This window comes from Petaurus breviceps, unplaced genomic scaffold (assembly GCF_028583685.1).
Source record: "Petaurus breviceps papuanus isolate PSGF00001 unplaced genomic scaffold, PetGlider_PUasm1.0 188, whole genome shotgun sequence".
Classification (NCBI taxonomy): Eukaryota; Metazoa; Chordata; class Mammalia; order Diprotodontia; family Petauridae; genus Petaurus; species Petaurus breviceps.
Window position 1 is genome coordinate 10,599,359 of NW_027185804.1, and position 18,467 is coordinate 10,617,825.

An 18,467-nucleotide genomic window follows, 5' to 3' on the forward strand; every position below is an offset into this window, starting at 1 on the left:
ACCTAATTTGAATGAGATTTTCCCTCCTATCAGTTGTTAGTATCCTCTCCCTCTCAAAATAAATCAACTTGCATTTATCTCGTATGGATTTACATTTTGAATTTGCTTATCTGTGCATGGTTTGTTTGATTTTTTTATCCCCAGGTAGATTGTGATTTTTGTAGCTCTCAAATAAGACCTGGAAGATTAAAAAAAAAGTATATTTAATTGAACTGTGTTCAAAGCAATCCACCTAGTTTAAAAATTACTTTGTCATTAAAAAAACAAGCTCTAAATATCAAGGCCTCATGTTTTTTCTGAAATTGAAGAGTCAGAGAGGGGAACTTGAAAATCTTGTGAGTACCATAAAAAAGAGAATCAAGGCAATGCACTTTTCAGTCTAAATTCATTTCTGTTCTATGAGCATGCCACAATGGGATGCCTGAGTACTTATCTGGGAAACAAAGTCGGTTTACTGTTATAGGAAATTGTCCACCAAGAACTTAAATCTTAAAGCAAACAAACACGACTCTGTCAGCCTTCTTAGTTACCATGACCTCTTCTCAGCTTTCAAGAAAGCAACCAAAAATGATTACAAGGTTGGGAAATGGCTGAGAGTAAAGGCTGGGTAACTGGTGGTACCTAATTACAGTCGTCAGGCATGTTAAGAAATAGCCTATGAGTGACATACAGCAGCTGTTCTATTTTCACTAAGGACAGAGCAAGAAATAATGGGGCTGCTTTTGTAACAGGGAGACATTATGATTGATTTAAGGAAGCATTTCCTGTGTCACCCATAGAACTTTCAGAAAGGAACCTAGCACTCATCCTGCCCAGTGTTCTTATTCTCACGGAACCCTTTGTCAACGGACTGCTACTTAGGTTAATGTCTTTAAATGTATAAAATAAAATATATAGGAAACCAATTATATTGAAATACAGTTATCAATGTATATACAAAAAAAAAATCAAGTTCACAGACCCCAGGTTAATAATTCCTGCCTTCTACTCTAACCCACCTCAACTGACAGATGAAGAAATCCAAATTTAGAGAAAGGAAAGGATTTGCACGAGGTCATGTGACTGCAGGATATTATAATGAGTTACTCTCAGGACATGTTGTTTCCTTGGTAAAAAATTTCCAAAGTACCAGAGACTTCAAGGGGTACAGTTCTACCCAAATCAGGAGTTTGGACTCTGCCAAGTTTCCTTCAGAGTGTTTTGATTCCAATAGTTTTCTCTCTCCTTTTACAGCCCTGATAGCCTATTTCTCAGAGCTAGTATAGGTACCTTACTCTGGTTTCTAATTTTTGTTTGTTTATTCAATGGCCACAGTTTCCCATGAGTCCTGTATCTCAGGTGGCCCATCCCTCATATCCCCAGGGGCTATTGCCACCACATACACAAGACAGGCAGCTGCAAAGTAATAAAAGCCCTAGAATAGGAATCAGGACACCTGGATTCTAGTCCAGCTTGGCCTCTGACCATCAGTGACATTAGACAGAATGAGAACCGGGTCTTAGTCCCATAGAATCATGGATTTAGAGCAGAAATATGGGCCTTAGAAAACCTTTTTTTTTTTTTATGCTACTATCTCACAGAGGCTGGAAGGACAGTAGCCATTCACAGGGCCAGTCCCACTGTCCATCCTCATGGAAGTTTCACCTGCCCAGTTTCCCACCTGGCCTGATTCTCTCCTCTTTAGGCAGCCTGTCAGTCCCCACGGCTCTCAAGGGCTCAGTACTCAGGATGGCCCCAAAATGGTTAGTTCAGCTTTCATAGCTTAAAACAACACTAAGACTTTGGGGACATCTTGTGTTATTGGTGCCAGACTTATTCCACATCGGCTTTATCTCCACAGGTAGCAGGTTCACAAGCATACCCCATAAGAAAAATCCCAAGACTTTATTTGATACAACAGTAAAAGTGGCCTAGAGAGAAGGGACCTGCCCAAGAAGACCTAATTGAATTAACCTGTACTGCCCATCTCTGCCTTCCAATGAATCATCTCTTCATCTTCCTACCTGTCTCCTTATGGTCTTTCTCATGTCTTCTTTTTCTGTTCTATCTCTTTTCCTTGTGAAATGGGGGCGCAGTGAAGGGGGAAGAGGAGAAGCAGGCCATAGCAATATAAGTTTAAGAAAAGGAATAAAGTATAATGCATTTAAATTCATTTATCGTCTGCAGGAAACTTTTGGAGGAGGGAATAGAAAAGATTTTCCAGAGTATGGGCAGCATCTGTCAGTAGAGGAAAATTCAGAACTGATGTTCCACTTGAGTAGTGTTGTATATTATAGTTAGATGTTTGCCGTGTCTCAACTTTTTATCTCCCCCAGCTCTTAACATGGTACTTTGTACACAGTAGCTACTTAATAGATTTTTGTTGAATCTGTTGAAGCAAAAAGTGCGGTCACACCACCAGCTTTGTGAAAAACCATTTTCTTTCTTAGAACTGTGAAATAAAGAACTCGTACATTTCAGGTATCTTGGAATTTTGGAATTGAAAGATGAATGCTAAAGGGATTGACCTGGGTAACAGGAAGGCATCCTAAAAACCAATCTGCCATCTAGAGTTCTGTATGTAACCCATGCTCTTAAACAAAACAAGACAAAAAAAAAAAAAACTGGTTTCAATTATTCTAACAAATTTGCATGCCTGAGATTGACAGCTTGACAAATTATAGGAAATTGCAAACATTTTCTCCAGTCCCAATTATCAAGCCCCTTTCCTAAAGAGTTCAGTAGGAGATTTAAGCCTGAAGCCTCCACGGACAGGGGGGGGGTTCCCCTTCCTCAAGGATTGGCTTAGTGTAATAGGAATGTTCGTTGGGAGCACAGATCAGCCGGTACAGGATACTTTATCGGGCGATGCCTTTTGGCATTTCGACCAGACCACCAACGTATGCCTAACTGAAATGCTGGGAACAAAATAAACTTGGGGCCAGCGTTTGCCTTTGGAAAGGTCGGGGGGTGGAGGTGGGAAGGGAGAAGAAATGCTTATTTATCCAACCTAGACAGTATTTTCATTTAGAATGTATTTTTGGTTATTGTAAGTGAAGGTTAAGGCAGGTCATTCCTTTCTGGAGGATTAACCTCTAGTCTTAACAGAAAGAGGGAAAAGGGAAGGAAGAACCTTTGCCTAAAGGTAGCCTGTCTCTGGCCTTGATTGAATGAAAGTGAGCTGGGGGTGACATTTATTCGAGGGCACAAGATTTTGTTTTCGTTTTGTTTTGGGGGAAAAAAAATGCTCATCCAAGCAGATCCAATCATTTTTCCAAACATGTGATACATGTGAGAAATTTAAAAAAAGTATCAGGAAAATAAATCTAACTAGTAAATCAACTGTACAAGCTGAAGGTTAGGGTTCATTCTCCCTTCAACCCTGATTGGGCCTTTATAATTTATTCTGAATTTAATAATAGCTAGCATTTATATAGTGCTTTGAGATTTGAAAAAGGCTTTATACAAATCTCTTTTTTGACCCAGTACTCCTGTGAGGGAGGTGTTATTGTTATCCCTGTTTTGCCAGAGGTATAAACTGAGCAGGAGATTTCATTCTGAATCACATAGGCATTAAAGTGTCAGAGATAAGATTTGAATTTGAGACTTTCTAACTCGAGATCCCTTACATTATCCACTGTACCTGTGAAAGAGAATGTATATGACTTTTTACAAATGTTTCTTCATCATTTGCATTGTTCTTTCCTTTTTCTCCCCCAACCCCTTGCAGCTTCAGAATTTATCTCAGATAAAATTTTTGAACTGAGAAATGTATTTATTCTCTATTCTTGATAGAGAAAGTATATATTTATATACATGCATATACAAACATGCATACAGAGAGAGAGAGAGAGACCCTGATAGATATCAGGGAAAGTAGTTCTATTGATTTGAAAATAAACCCCTTGGAGTTTTGTTTAAAATGTTTCTGGCACTTTTGGAGTTGTGTGTAAATTTCCTGGAGTTGAATCTATCATTTTTATTCATCAACTGTTAAATATTAAGTGAACTTTGGAGGGTCAACATATTTAGAGTTAAAGAATGAATCTGTCAAACTTTGGACTGCCAATGATGTCATAAATTTCCTAGGTAAAATGGAGGAAAAGCACTGACCACAGCCAAGCCTTAGGTCTGCTGTTTAGGTATTTGAAAAAATACCTAAAGTAACTTCTCTCATTTTACAAATGGGGAAACAAATTCTCAAAGAGATTAAGTGGTTTAGTGACAGAATAAAAAATCCAGCGATCTCTCTGGTATAGTAATATCCTGCTTCATTAATATAGCAAAGGGCACAACAAATTGGAACACTTAGGGGAGGGGAATGCCAGCTTTCCAATGAGAAGAATTGCCTTCAAACAGCAGTCTGCTGGGTTGTTGATGTTGTTGCAAAGATCTGTGTGATTGCGTATGTGTGTTATTATATGAAATAGTCAATTTAGTGAGAATCTGTTCCAGTTGACCTTTGAAGGATAGCTCATGACGATGAGCTCTTTCTGATATCTAGATATTAAGGGATTCCATGATCACATGACAGGTTTGTGTCTTTTATCAAAATCAAGGGGTGAACATTGGAGGAGAAGCTATGACCCCCAGGTCATAAGCCTTCAGCTCAAAAACCATCAACTCACTCCATTCTAAAGGTCATTTTAGCTCTAGTAGCTTTATACATTGGCATGAGTCTCAGGTCAAGGGGACATAGACATGGGTCTTAAAGTCTAAAGAGGCAAGTGGAAATTCTGGAACTCTTGAGTTCTCATCCTGGTCTTCCTAAAAGCAGAAGAGGAAATATTCTGTGTCTCTATTCCTTCCCATGTGAGCTGAGGATCTATAAATCAATGGCCAGTTCTCTCAGGTAGATCTGTAATGTTCAAATGATTGTAAAGGCTAAGTAAATGCTCTTTGAACATATACAATGCCACAAGAGAAAAGATATTCAAGTAGAGAGATTTTAATCCCTGAGGGTAGATGTCCTGTCTCTTGGAAAAACAATAATAGGTACACCTTACTGGAACATCTTCTATACTTTCCTTACTTCTGCCTACACCTTATAAAGTCCTTCCAAGGAATTCAATTCAGTAGGCATTTATTAAGCTAACTACAACTGTGCTAGAGATATGTAGATTAAGGAGCTTACCTTTGAATAGAGGAAAGAGAATGTAAATAAATAAGCACAAAATACACGCACAAAATTAAAAGCCATTTTGGAGACTAGAAGACACTAGAAGCTAGTGGTGGGATATCAGGATAGCCCTTGTGTAGAAGTTGACGCTGGAACTGAGATGGGAAGGAAGCTAGAAAGTTTGAGAGGCAGAAGGAGAGGGATTTTATGCCAGGTCTTACTGTTTTTCTTATCATTTCAGTTGTGTCAACTCTTCATGACCTCATTTGGGATTCTCTTGGCAAAGATACTGGAATAATTTGACATTTTTTTCTCCAGCTCATTTTACAGATGAGGAAACTGAGGCACACAGGGTTAAGTAACTTGCTCAGGGTCACATAGCCAGTAAGTTTCTAAAACCAGATTTGAACTCAGAAAGATGAGTCTTCCCAACTCCAGACCTGGCACTCTATGCACTGTTTTTGCAAAGACAAACAAGATGGAGCGTTCTCTATGGGAAATAGCAAGTAGCATGGCTTGGCTACAGTATAGGGTAAAGGAGACTTATATATGATAAATCAATAAACATTTTAAGAGTTGTTACATACAGAAACATCAGTAAATGTTATAGCCAGTCAACCTATAAGTATTTTATATATGTATGCACCGAGCATTGTGCTAAGAGCCAGATATTGAAATACTTCAAATGGCAAACAGAGGACTTTATATTTTATGCTAAAGGAAAGTGGGAACCCCAGAAGCATCTAGAGTAAGGAGGTGACATGGTTAGATCTCTATTTTAGGAAAACCCCTCTGTCAGTTATGTGGAAGATGAACTGGAGAGAAGAGAGATTTGAGGCAGGGAGACCAATCAGGAGGCTGGTAAGAGGTGATAAAGACTGGAATTAGCACAATGGGCATCTCCATTGGAAGTTACTGACAACAGTCTAACAAAAATCTAGAAATTAACCTTATTGACCAATCAATCTAATAATTAAACTGATCTGGAAACTACCTTCATCTACGAGTCTTCCTTTGAAGTATTACAATATGTGGTTATGTTATATTATATTCCAGTAATCACATATGAGATTGTAATAGCTATAAATGAGTTCTACAGAACAAAGGGAGACATTTTTTTTCAGACCTACCACATTGCTTACCCAAGGAAGGAGGAGTGGGAGTGATACCCTTCTGATTTGAGTGAGAACAGACTAGACATGTGTTAGCCTTGGTCAGTTGCCTTCATTCCTTGGCACAAATACACAGGACTGCCAGGTACGACTTAGAGTACTTTGCCTGCCTCTTTAAATGTCTGCTTTGCCTCTCTCTTTCTTTTGTGTCCAGCACTTACCTACCTGTTCCTGAAGGCTATCATATTAGAGCTTGAACAAACCACTTGCAGTTACCAATACAGTGTCTCCAAATATATAGGTTCAGTGAAGCAAAGTGAAGGGAGCTCAGCCAGGAAATCATTGTACACAGTAATAGCAATATTATATGAAAATCAAGTGTGGATGATTTAGCTGTTCTCTGCAATGCAATGATCCAAGACATTTCCAAAGGACTCATGATGAAAAATGCTATCCACCTCCAGAGAAAGAACTGGAGTCTGAATGCTGATCGAAGCATACTATTTTTCACTGTGTGTGTGTGTGTGTGTGTATTTCATTCACAACATGACTAATATGGAAAGATGTTTTACATGATCTCACACATATGACCTATATCAAATTGTTTACCATATTGGGGAGGGGAGAGATGAGAGAGGCAGGGAGAAAATTTGGAATTCAAAAATGTTTTTAAATGAATGTTAAAAATAATCTTTACATGTAATTGGGGAAAATAAAATACTATTTTAAATATATTAAAAATGCAATACTATTTTAAATTTTTTTAGTTGTTTAAAATTGTATGTATATGAGTTCAACAACAGTTACCATGACTATTAAAAAGTAGACAATTAATTAATTACCCGATCAATTTTCAAAACAGACTCTCACATGGTTATCTCATGTGGCTTCTATTAAGGGTATGTAATTCCATGCAGTCTAGAGATCACAGTCATTGGGGAAGGCGTAGTCAGTTCCTCATTAGGCAAAGAGTGGTCTCAAGAGACCTGTGGCCATTGATTTTATGAAGCCATAGTGCACATTCAGTACCACATGATGGTACCATTAAGTCACATGGGAACTGTCATACTGCCACAAATTCTAGCCAAGACAATATTGGAGACAGCACTTGTCAGTGGCACTGAGGTGAGAGCAGGATTGATGTATTCAGTCAACAAGCACTTATTCCACAGCTTTTATGGGCCAGATCTGAAGATAAAATGACAAAAGTGAAACTTCTTTGCCCATGAAGAGCTCACACTCCTTCAGAGAAACAGAGTAGGTGCATGCCTACAAAAATAGACACAAGGTAGTTGGGGAGAGGGAAGGGCAGTTAGGGGAAGGGAGAAACAGCTGGAAGGAGAAGTCAAGTTTTGGCATAGAAAGTAGGGTTTGAATTGAATCTTGAGTGAAACTAGAATTCTAAGATAGGGTGAGGAGGGAGTACATTACTCTATGAGGGATAGTCAGTGCAAAGACACAGACATAAGAGATGGAGGGTCTTGTATGAGGAAGATGAAGAAGACCAATGTGGATGGACCATAGAGTATGAAGAGGAGAGTAATATGGAGTAAAGCTTCTTAAGGTCTGGTCCCCGAGGGAGTAGCTTTACCATCTTTGGCACCGAATGTGATAGGTTATTCCTCCTGATATTGGTGATCTGACTTTCTTTTTGAATATCATGTGTCCTGGGGTTCCGTTATTTATATTTGTAAAAAAAAAAAATGGAAAAAGTCTCATGAGAAACTTGCCCTGCCCCATTAATGACTATCATTTAGAAATAATTATCAAATACTAGGAAAGCCTGCTGCTTGTGTCAAACTTGGGTTTTTGGTAACCTCTCCTGTTTCCCAAAGGAATTATTTGTTTTCTTGGCTTTCCAAACTCAGAGACCCTGTGGTCTGAATGCCCGTGAGGTTGTCATCAGGGAACATCTAGCCCCCTCCCCTTAAAATCCAAATCTCCAGTAAGTCGGGAAGATGTTTTCAAACATTGGGAGGTCTGTTTTGGATCACACCCGAGCTATATCTTCCTGAGCCTCTGAAAATGAAGTGAAGCAGTTCTTATGCGGTTACAAGAGCTCCATGATTTACAGTGTTGGACTCACCAGACTTCTCTTGCCTCAGAAAAAGCCCAAGCCCTCAACAGCCGTTTATTTTTAAAATATAAAAAGCAGCTCTATGTACGGTGTACTTGGTTGCTAGAGGGCAGAGAAACATAGGTTTAAAAAAAAAAAGGGAGAAAAATGCCGTTAATCCCCAGCAGGCTCCTGGGGAGTAAAACAGTTATGGATGACAAAAGTTAATTAGAAACATGAGCAGTTTAACCGAAAACATTTGTGACAATTGGGAGTGCAGCGTCTCCAGAAGGGTAAGTTCTCAAAGACAAACATTAATGGAGAAAGTGACTGCTGCTAGGTAAGTAATCGGATTGCAATCTTTTTTTTTTTTCAAGCTTTGTCTTTAGTTGTGAACTGTCTATATAAAATGAAGAAGATTGGGCTTAAGGTCCGGGGTGTGGGTACCTATGTCAGAGCAGGGAAAGCGGGGAATTTGGGTAGTTAGGATGCCGACAGTAACTGCCACCAACCTTTCTTCCAGCTGGATTCACTTAGGAGATAAAGATGTATCATTTAAGTTTGCCGCATAAAGAGACTGTAATTATATTTTTTTTATTTAAAAAAAAACTGGTTAGCCTCTGCTGTAATGGAAATCCACTTTTGAAAACATACTAATGCAAGTAAACTCCAGTTCTTATTTGAAAGCATTTTGTGGCTTTAATGACGGAACAAAAAAAAAAACAACCAAAAACAACAAACCTCTAGGAAGGGCAGTGCTTGCTCTGAGCCAAGGGGAAGCCTTTGCTTTGGGATAAAGCAATATTCCTCATGTTCCCCTGTTTATGATGGAGCCATGTGGACATAGCCAGCTCTTACCAACTTATTGTTGAAAGCAATCCAGTTTGATCCCAGTGCCTGTCTAAAAGTATCATGGAAGTCAAAGGAGTGTGGATTTGGGGTCTCTTCTCCTAGGGGATATTCCTCTCTACTGAAAACTGATCTAGGAATACTTTCTCATTTTACTTTCTGGACTGATACCGATAAGAGTATTTTTTTTTTTTACTAGAACTGTGATTTCATTTCTATAGGGAACTCCTTGTGTGGAAATTCCTTTTACCAATGCAGGTCAGCACCTCTTCTTAGAGAGTTATTATCTTTTAAAAAGGGGGGGGGAGAAAAAAATGGGAAGGTTTGAGTGATTTGTATGACTCAATATTCAAAAATAATATTAAAAATATTTTATAGTCAGCTTTATAACATGATTTTTAAAAATTAATTCTAATTTACCTTCTTAATTGTGTACTTTCTTCTTTTTTGTCTAGTTGGGAGTAGGGTGGGTTTTATCAGTGTAAGGAAAATCTAGTGTGGAAATTCCAGCAATGTCACAGAACAATCTGTTAGACCCTTAGAAAGACTCCAAGAACCTTAGGGCTCTTAACTTAAGCCTTAGAAAGTTTCCTGAGGCACTGAAAGATTAAGTATCACCCAGGCATAGATGGACAAAAGGACATTGTCCATCTGTGGGTCCAAGACAAGACTTAAACCCAAGTCTTAATGACACCAAGGTCAATTCTCTATCCATTATGCTACATTGGTTCTCAGTTGTGTTTCATGGAAGGTAATATTAAAATCAGTGTGCATTCTTTTCATACATATCAAAAAGTGGTTCAGGATATGATGTGGAACAAATTAGATGTGGGAGGAAGCCAGTCTAGGTTTTAAAATTTAGCTACAGATACTACATAAAGTTGATAATTTAGATGTCACTTTGTTCAGATCTTGAAACATTTGTTGTATAATACTTCAATTTCAAAAGATTGCATTGATCAATTAGACATTTTTTAAACACCTATTATGTGCCAGAATGTCCTAGAGACCAAGCATACAAATATAAAGAATCAAGCCATCATTACTGGTCAGGAGGTTGTGGAGACAGTAAATACATTCATAAGTATATGCTGAATAATTAGTAAGAAAAGGAATACAGATAAATATAAATTAGTTAAATCAAAGGAAGTTGGGAAGGGAAAGTACTACCAGTTGGCGAGATCAAGAAACTCTTCGTGTAGAAGACAGTGGTGGAGTTCAGTCTTAAGAAGATGGACGGAGTCTAATAGTTGAAGGCAGACAGAATGAAATCATTGCAGGTACTACCTCCGTCAAAGCAGATTTCAACCTCTCTCTATTTAAGTAGGTAGTTTTATGAGCTACTCTTGATCAGATGGATTTCTCACCTGATGGCCAGCCCACATTGAACTTGGACTGGTTTTCAGATTATAGGCACATTTTTTTGAACTTGGTATTGGAGCCATCCAAGTTAGTTCAGATTATATAAAGCATGTGCTCTACCAGCACAACTTTTGAGGCCCCAGGGCCGTGTCATAATGAGGAATAGGAGAAGGAATATTTTTGAATGGTAATATTTAATATTGTATAGAAATAATCTCTTTGTAGCCTATCTTAGTGCAAAGAAGGATTTACAGTGGTGTGTATGTTTTTCTCCTCTGTTTCTCCAGAGCCATCAGAAAGCCCCACCTCCTCACACCCAGGGATGAATGAAAATGCACCCGCCTCATTTCAGAGCAGCAGCAGTCCCACTTCCGTTCATTGCAACAACTCTTCAGCCATCCCCCAGCCAGGCTCAGCTGCAAAACCCTGGCGAAGCAAATCCCTTAGTGCTAAGCACACTGCCACGTCTTCCATGCTCTCTGTAAAGCAGCCGGTGCCAGAGACACCCAGACCCCCTCCAGAAAACATCAAGCCAGCTCCTAACAATCAGAAATCGATGCTAGAAAAGTTGAAACTCTTCAATAGTAAAGGGGGATCCAAGACAGGGGAGGGGCCGGGATCCCGAGACACCAGCTGTGAGAGGTTGGAGATGCTTCCCAGTTTTGAGGAGAGTGAAGAGATAGAGGCTGCCAGTCGAAATATCCCCACTACCAGTCCAGCTTCCAATAGCCCCAAAATTGCACTCAAGGGAATTGCACAGAGGACATTCAGCCGGGCCCTGACCAATAAGAAGAGTTCCCCCAAAAGCAATGAGAAAGAAAAGGAGAAGCAGCAGCGGGAGAAAGAAAAGGAGAAGGGCAAGGATACTATCAAAAAACCATCTGTCACGGAGAAGCCAGAAATGAAAGAGGAGTCAAAAGAAGAGCCAACAGGAGCCACCAGCACAGAGATGCCCAAGAAGTCCTCCAAGATCGCAAGCTTTATACCCAAAGGAGGGAAGCTCAACAGTGCCAAGAAAGAGGTTCCGACCTCCTCCTCCTCCTCGCACAGCGGAATACCAAAACCAGGGATGAAAACCACACCTGGGAAATCCCCAAGTGCCCCACCACCCTCAAAAGAAGGGGAGAGAAGCCGTAGCGGGAAACCGAGCTCAGGGCTGTCTCATCAGAAGACTCCGCTGGACAGCAGGCGCTCCAGTTCCTCCTCCAGCTTAACCTCCTCCGAAGGAAAAGGGCTCGGAGGAATGGTGACCTTGAACAGCAGCGGCGGCTGTAGCCAGACTGTCAATGGGCCAACTGGTACCACCCAGACAACAGGAAGCAATACTGTCAGTGTTCAGCTACCTCAGCCCCAACAGCAATACAACCATCCCAACACTGCGACAGTAGCGCCTTTCATGTACAGGTAGGAGGTCGTTCCTCTGGGAATTCTTCCATTGGTGAGCTAAGGTCAGTGGGTAGTGCCTTAGGGAGGCCATATGGCTTAGCTTCTGTGTACATCCGCAGCACTTAGCACATGGTGACTCCCAGAGCAATCACTCAATAAATATTAATTAGAATCAAACTTTTTTGACATACAAGTCTTTGCCTTCCCACTCCATGTATTATCATTTTAAAATCTTCATAGTAATTGCTACAGCCAATCAGCAAGTACTTCCTGAATGCCTACAGGGTCTAGAACTTTTTAGAAAGGGGTGGCCAGGTAGCACAGCGAGTAAGAGCACCAGCTCCAGTGTCGGGATGACCTGGAGATCGAATCTGGGCTCAGACACTTAGCACCCACTCAGAAACACCTGGCCGTGTAACCTTGAGCAAGTTACTTAACCCCAATTGCTTAAAAAATAAAAAAAGAACTTTTTAGAAAGTGATGAAGGATACCCCTGAAGAAAAAGCAGTTTTTTATGCTTATCATTTAAAGATACCTCAAAGCACCAAGCTGCACCAATTGAAAAAAAATGTGCATATGCATACGTAATATATGTATATATAGGTACATATAATATATGTATATGTGTGTGCACATATCCATGTATGTAAACATGTATAGACACATATGTGTAGGCATGTCTATATTATGAAACATAATGCCAAAAATATCAGGATAAAATGTTTTATTTCGAAGTAAAATCACTGTTTCCTATGATTTGTTCTTAGGAGAAAGAAAACATTTATTCTCAAATCTATTTCCTTGTAAATGGATGCACCTGGTTCTTCTAATGTTGAGAGTTTACTGTCTTTTGTGGAAACAGTATTAATGCCAAAGAGAACAATGCAAGTGGCCAAGTGCCAGACTGTGGGGAAGAGGGTCTAGAAGTTTCTTCCTCAGTTGCAGACTCTTCCAGGGCAGAATTGTGTCTGATGCATCTCTGTATCTCTGCAGCAGTAAGGTTCTAGGTAGTTGCACGACGCATTTTTAGGTGCTCCATAATTTTTGCTGGCTGGACGAAGGCATGACTTAATGACTCAGAATGAATAGAGTGTTGCAGACTTTCCAAGACAGCTCAATACACACTCAAGTCACTGGGGAAGGATATGCATCAGGCAGAGATTCATTGGTTTCAGATCACATTAAAGAAAGCTCTCGAGGCACATTGGAGAAAGCATTGGGTTCAGTGGTAAGGAGTGTCCGGTGATCAACTGGATTAGAGACAGGTAAATAGAACTTAACTTTACCACATAGAGGAGGAGTAACAAGTAACTCTAGGGCCTCAGTGGATAGAGTGCCAGGCCTGGAGGCAGGAAGATGCATCTTCCTGAGTTCACAGCCAGCCTCAGACACTTACTAGCTGTGTGACCCTGTTTGCCTCAGTTTCCTCATCTGTAAAATGAGTTAGGGAAGAAAATGGCAAGCCAGGTCTATATCTTGCCAAGAAAATTCCAAATGGGGTCATGAAAAGTCAGACATGACTGTAAATGACTCTACAGTAACAAGTGCCTCTGAAATTGGTACATAACTTTTCCCTTATAAAATCTAATCTGAGAAGTGTCTACTATGTTCAAGGCACTGTGTTAGCTGCAGCCAGACAATAAACATTAAGTGTCAGACGTTGTGCTAAGCCTCAAGAAACATAAAAGATGTATACACATACACATGTGTGTACATACACACATACATGCACACATGTGTGTGTAAAGTTCCTGACCTCAAAGAGCTGTCATTCTCCTCTGAGCATGCAACATATAAAAAACACACATGCCCACATTTAAACATTGGTCTTCATGTTGCTGTTTTACTGAACAAAGAATTCTAAGTCTTCCCCCCCCACCCCCACCCCCACTCTTCCTTTGTATTGATGTAAGTTTGTAAAAGTTTCACCTGACTGGCAGTTGGAGAGAATGACTATGGTTTGGGATTCTCCTAGGAAAAGAGACCCAAACAAGAAAGCTTTGTCAGTTGGCTAAGTGAGGGAATTGGAGAGACCTTTTGTCATTGCTTTTTTCCTCCCTCTTCTCTTTCACCGTCCCTCTTCCCCTTCCATGAATGACAAGACTAAACTTATTAGGCAGGAGATTGTCATCTCTTTATTAATTCAAGTAATATGTTCAGCAAGCCAGACTGAAAAGAATACAAATGCTTAGATAATGACTCACTGCTGATCTACAGACAGTGTTTGAATACCAATATTCTGTGAAGCATGAAGGCAGCTGCATTGCTGCTCATAAAAAATATTATAACTAATAACATATTGACAGTGTTGAAAGAATGCGTATATATGTATTTGATCTAAAACCCAGAAATTTTTATTTTTTTCAAAATGGAAATATTTAAAAAGAAACCTTTGAAAATTATACAGAAACTTCAGTTTATTTTTCTAAAATTGTTTTTACCAGGATTATTTTTAAAGTTACAAAACATATTCTAAGATTCCTGGTTGTATATTTATAAGTGCATATTTCATTTCAAACTTAAAAGAGAAGGAAATAATTTAATAGATAAGATCTAATGAATAATTATCAAGGGAAAGAGACAAACTTCCAATTCATTCAATCAAGAGATATTTACTAAGTGCCAGGAACCATTCTAGGCATTGGGAATACAAAGAAAAAAGCAAAAGTCTGCACCGTTGAAAAAGCATGCAATTTTATCTTCCAACTTATCTTTTTGTTTCAGTGTGCCTCTTGGATTGCCATTTTTGTTTCTTTAATATGTTAACCTCTTAATGGTACAGAGTGGCTCACTTTTCAGAGCCAGTGTGGTCTGTGACGCCCAGTGTGACCTTTGGGTGTACAGTGACTGTCCATTGATGTTAAATCTGCAGAGAGCCAAAAGTACTTGAGAATTTAGATATAATCACATCTTTCACGCTCAGACCAATTGTGATTGGAAGTCAGCCAAACTTTGTCAAAAATTAGCATTGTAGACTACTTTTAAAGATGCAATTTTCTTATTCACCAGTCCATACTCCAGCTGAACCCTTTCTTTATAAACAGTGTATCAGACTGAAATAGAACAAATTGATATTGGTAAAAACAAATTGGCAAATTAATGAGATTTTACTCTGTGTGTATAACCTCAGTACACACATATTTATGTATTCATATATAAATATTGTATATTTATATATGCTGTTCTGAAGTGAACAGAGGTGTGTATGTGTGTCATATAAATGGACATGTGTTTACACATTTATCATGAAAAATTGTTTGGTTTCTTGAAGGGCATGATACTGTCCCTTATGATTTATTGCAAAGATGAGAAAATTTTGAAAGTAGTTATTTGGAGAGAATATTGATTTTAGTCAAGTGCTGAGATAATGATCAAAGACCCCTTTTATGTCAAAAATTTGGAGCCCTGATTCAGATCTGGATGGCAAGCATACCTGCATTGAAAGCATTCTTGATTTGTTTTCAAATAACCCTTTCCCGGAGATGTCATGTCAGGTGACAAATTTAAGGTGTTTGTAAATGGAGTTGCCTCTTTTCCATGTCTATGATTGACTTCCTTGGCAAGGCTGATCACTTATAAGTTGGTATTTGGTGTTGATGTTATCCCCACCAAGCATCTTATGTCTGGCAGAGCTGATTACCTTGTTCAGAATTCAAAGAAGCATTGCAGTGCCTCATATGAGGGATTGCAGGCCTTCCATTTGGACTATGAATATTTAATCTTTTACAGTTCAGTGACTGTTTCCGTTTCTAGGACATTGCTCAACATGGGACTAATGAATTATGTAAAGTCAGTCTGCTGGTCTCTCTATTCGAATGTGTGCCGAAATGGTAACAGAGTCAGTTGTACAGATGTTGTAGGTGTGATATTTTGTTGATGCGACCCTCTGTCTCTATTGATAAATGTGCCTGGTTTGATTTGTGCGGAAAGGTCACAGACGGACAATGAAGGGAACGTCACCACAGAGCCCAGCACAGCAGGAGTGAGCATGGAGCCAGTGCTCTACACCAAGAGTGGACAATCTGGCCTAGAAGAGCTTGCTGGTAAGTCTTCATGAGTTTGGGAAATTCTGAGTGTGTTGGTGCTGAGACATGAAATAAAGCTACCAACAGTAAAGGAAAGAACAAGGTAAATGAACTTTTTTTGAAGTGTCATTAGGCAAGCCATGAGATGTGTTATTTAGACTTATTTTCCTTTCTTTGCCCATGCTTCTCCCTTTTCTCCCATTTTTTCCTTCCTCGCCTCTTTTTCCTGCCCTCCCTCCTGTCTTTTCCTTCCTTTCCTTCTTCCTTGTCTTTGTTTTCCTATTTTCTTGCTTTCTTTGTTCTTCCTTCTTTCCTTTCTCTGCCTCACTTTCTTTCTCTTGCTCTTCTTTCTTCCTCACTTCCTTTTCCTTAATTCCTTCCTTTTGTTTTATTTTTATTTCTTGTTTCCCTATTCATACTTCCTGTTCTTTCATTTTTCCCCTCCTCTTCTTTCCCATGTCCTTCTTTCTTTTCACTTTCTTTTCCTTCCCTCCTTTATGTTATCTCCTCTTATTTTTAACTTTCTTCTTTCCTTTTCTTTCTTCTTCCTTTTCCTTTTTTCTTCATTTCTTTCACTCTTTTAGATTTTTTTCTATTTCCTTTCTTTCCTTCCTTTTCCTTTCCTCCATTAATTCCTTCCTCTTTCATTTCTTTTCTTTTTTTCCTTCTTTTTATTGTCTCTCCTTCCATCTTGCCTTTTACCTTCCTTTCTGCTGTCTTCCTTTCCTTTTTACTTTTCATCTTCCTTTTTTCCTTCCTTCTATTCTTCCCCATCCTCTTTTCCTCCTCTTCCCTCTGTTACTATTTCCTTTCCTCCTTTCTTTTTTCTTCCATTATTCCTCTCTTCCTTTTCTTCTTTCTTTCTCTCCTTTCCTTCCCTTCTCTCCTTTTCCTTCTTTACCTACTTTTCATTAACCTGCTTGCTTTCTCTCTCTCCTCTTTGCCATAATTGTTCGTTATCCCCTGCATTTTATTGAAAACTAATACCATCACATTAAGTCTGCCATCTATTGTCCTGATACCTGTATATAAATTTCCTAGTTATTGACTTTTTTTTAAAAAAAAGAGAGTAATGTACAATAAAAATATAGGTTGAAGCCAAATTAGAAAAGGCTTGAAGGTCAAATACAGGAGTTTATATTTGTTCCTAGAGGTAATAGGGAACCACTGACATTTTTTGACTGAGGAGTGACAGGGTCACATTTGTACTAGCTGTCCATACCAGAACTTCCCAACAAAACAATATTTCAAAAAACCCCAAGTTCCATCAGTTGGCCTTGGAAGGCCATAGGAACTGATTAATCTTTGATACCTATCAGGAGGTCATGAAAATGAGGACAGAAAAAAACCTGCCTTTTTACAAATGAAGATATAGAAATAACACAAATATAGTGCAAGCTACATTAGCAAGATACTGAATGGTACTGTCAGATTGGATTAAATTGGTAAATAGTATTCTTCTTGAGAGAAGAAATTAATGCCATATGTGTTCAGAAGCGGATAACTGAAAGCATTTCATCAGTCGCAGTGTTCACATCTTTGGTTATGTAAATGCAGGATTTCCCTTAAGTACTTAAGTTTATAGATCAGTCCAATGAAGAACGTTCTCTCATTTGAACTTCATAATAACGTTAGGGGGTAACTTCAAGTATCCTTATACCCATTTTACAGACAAAGTAGCTGACACTCAAAGAGGTAAGTGACTTATCACAGTTAGTATCAGACTAAGCTTTTGTGGTTCAGATTATGTATGTCACATTTGGCTATTGAATTACATTCACAAGCCGCTAGGCTCATGATTCAAACGTCTGTTTATTAAGTATTTGTTATATGAAAGTACAGTTATCCCTCCCACATCATGACTTTCCCCATCATGGTTTCATATATTGTGGGTCAGCATAAGAAATTAAATGGGAATTTTTTTTGGAAGCCACAGACAGCACACAAAGGGAAGCAGATGGCACAGAGCCTATGATCAAATCATTAACCCCTATTTTGCTGTAAGGTCTTGTAAACATCTCATTGAAGAAGAAGAAAAATTCAAACTTCTTGTCTGGTATGAAGGGAGGGCCAAAAACTACCATGAGGATTTTCCAGATTGTGAGAGCGCTGCACCCCCACACTCCCGCGATGTGCAACGGATAATTTAGTTGTAGTTCGTGTTAGAGATACAAAGATGAATAGAGTGGATCACTGCCTTCAAGATGTTTACAATTTAATGAGGGAATGAGACATCAGGAATATTTAGCAGATGTTTAGTGACTGTCGAATGAATGAGCAGATAATATAAAGTAGCACATTGAAAGCAGTTGGTGAGTATGAAGGACCATGAGAGTTTACCGGAGGGAGGGATCACTGGGTTGGGGTCATCATTGCTGCCCCAAGTGACCACCCAGGGGAGTAGCAGCCACGAGACTTGAAACCTCCCCATCAGAAGAATTAGAGCAAGCATTAAAAAGTAGTTCTTTAGTTAGAGAATTCTGTTATATATGGATACTGTCATTGCGAGACAAGGGAAGCAGATACCTTTTGAAGCAATTATGTCTTGTTCCATTCATCAGGCAGTCAGAAAGTATTCT

General features: G+C 39.1%; 1 protein-coding gene across 2 annotated transcripts in view; it reads left to right on the forward strand.

The window, feature by feature from the left end:
- The window catches only part of NAV2 (neuron navigator 2), a 464,415-nt gene that overhangs the window by 243,019 nt on the left and 202,929 nt on the right, over positions 1-18,467 (forward strand). For both annotated transcript variants that reach the window (XM_069091282.1, XM_069091283.1), the window contains 2 exons: positions 10,765-11,881; positions 15,794-15,906. In XM_069091282.1, the coding sequence (XP_068947383.1) occupies positions 10,765-11,881; positions 15,794-15,906 (1,230 nt within the window). The remainder of the gene's footprint in view (positions 1-10,764; positions 11,882-15,793; positions 15,907-18,467) is intronic.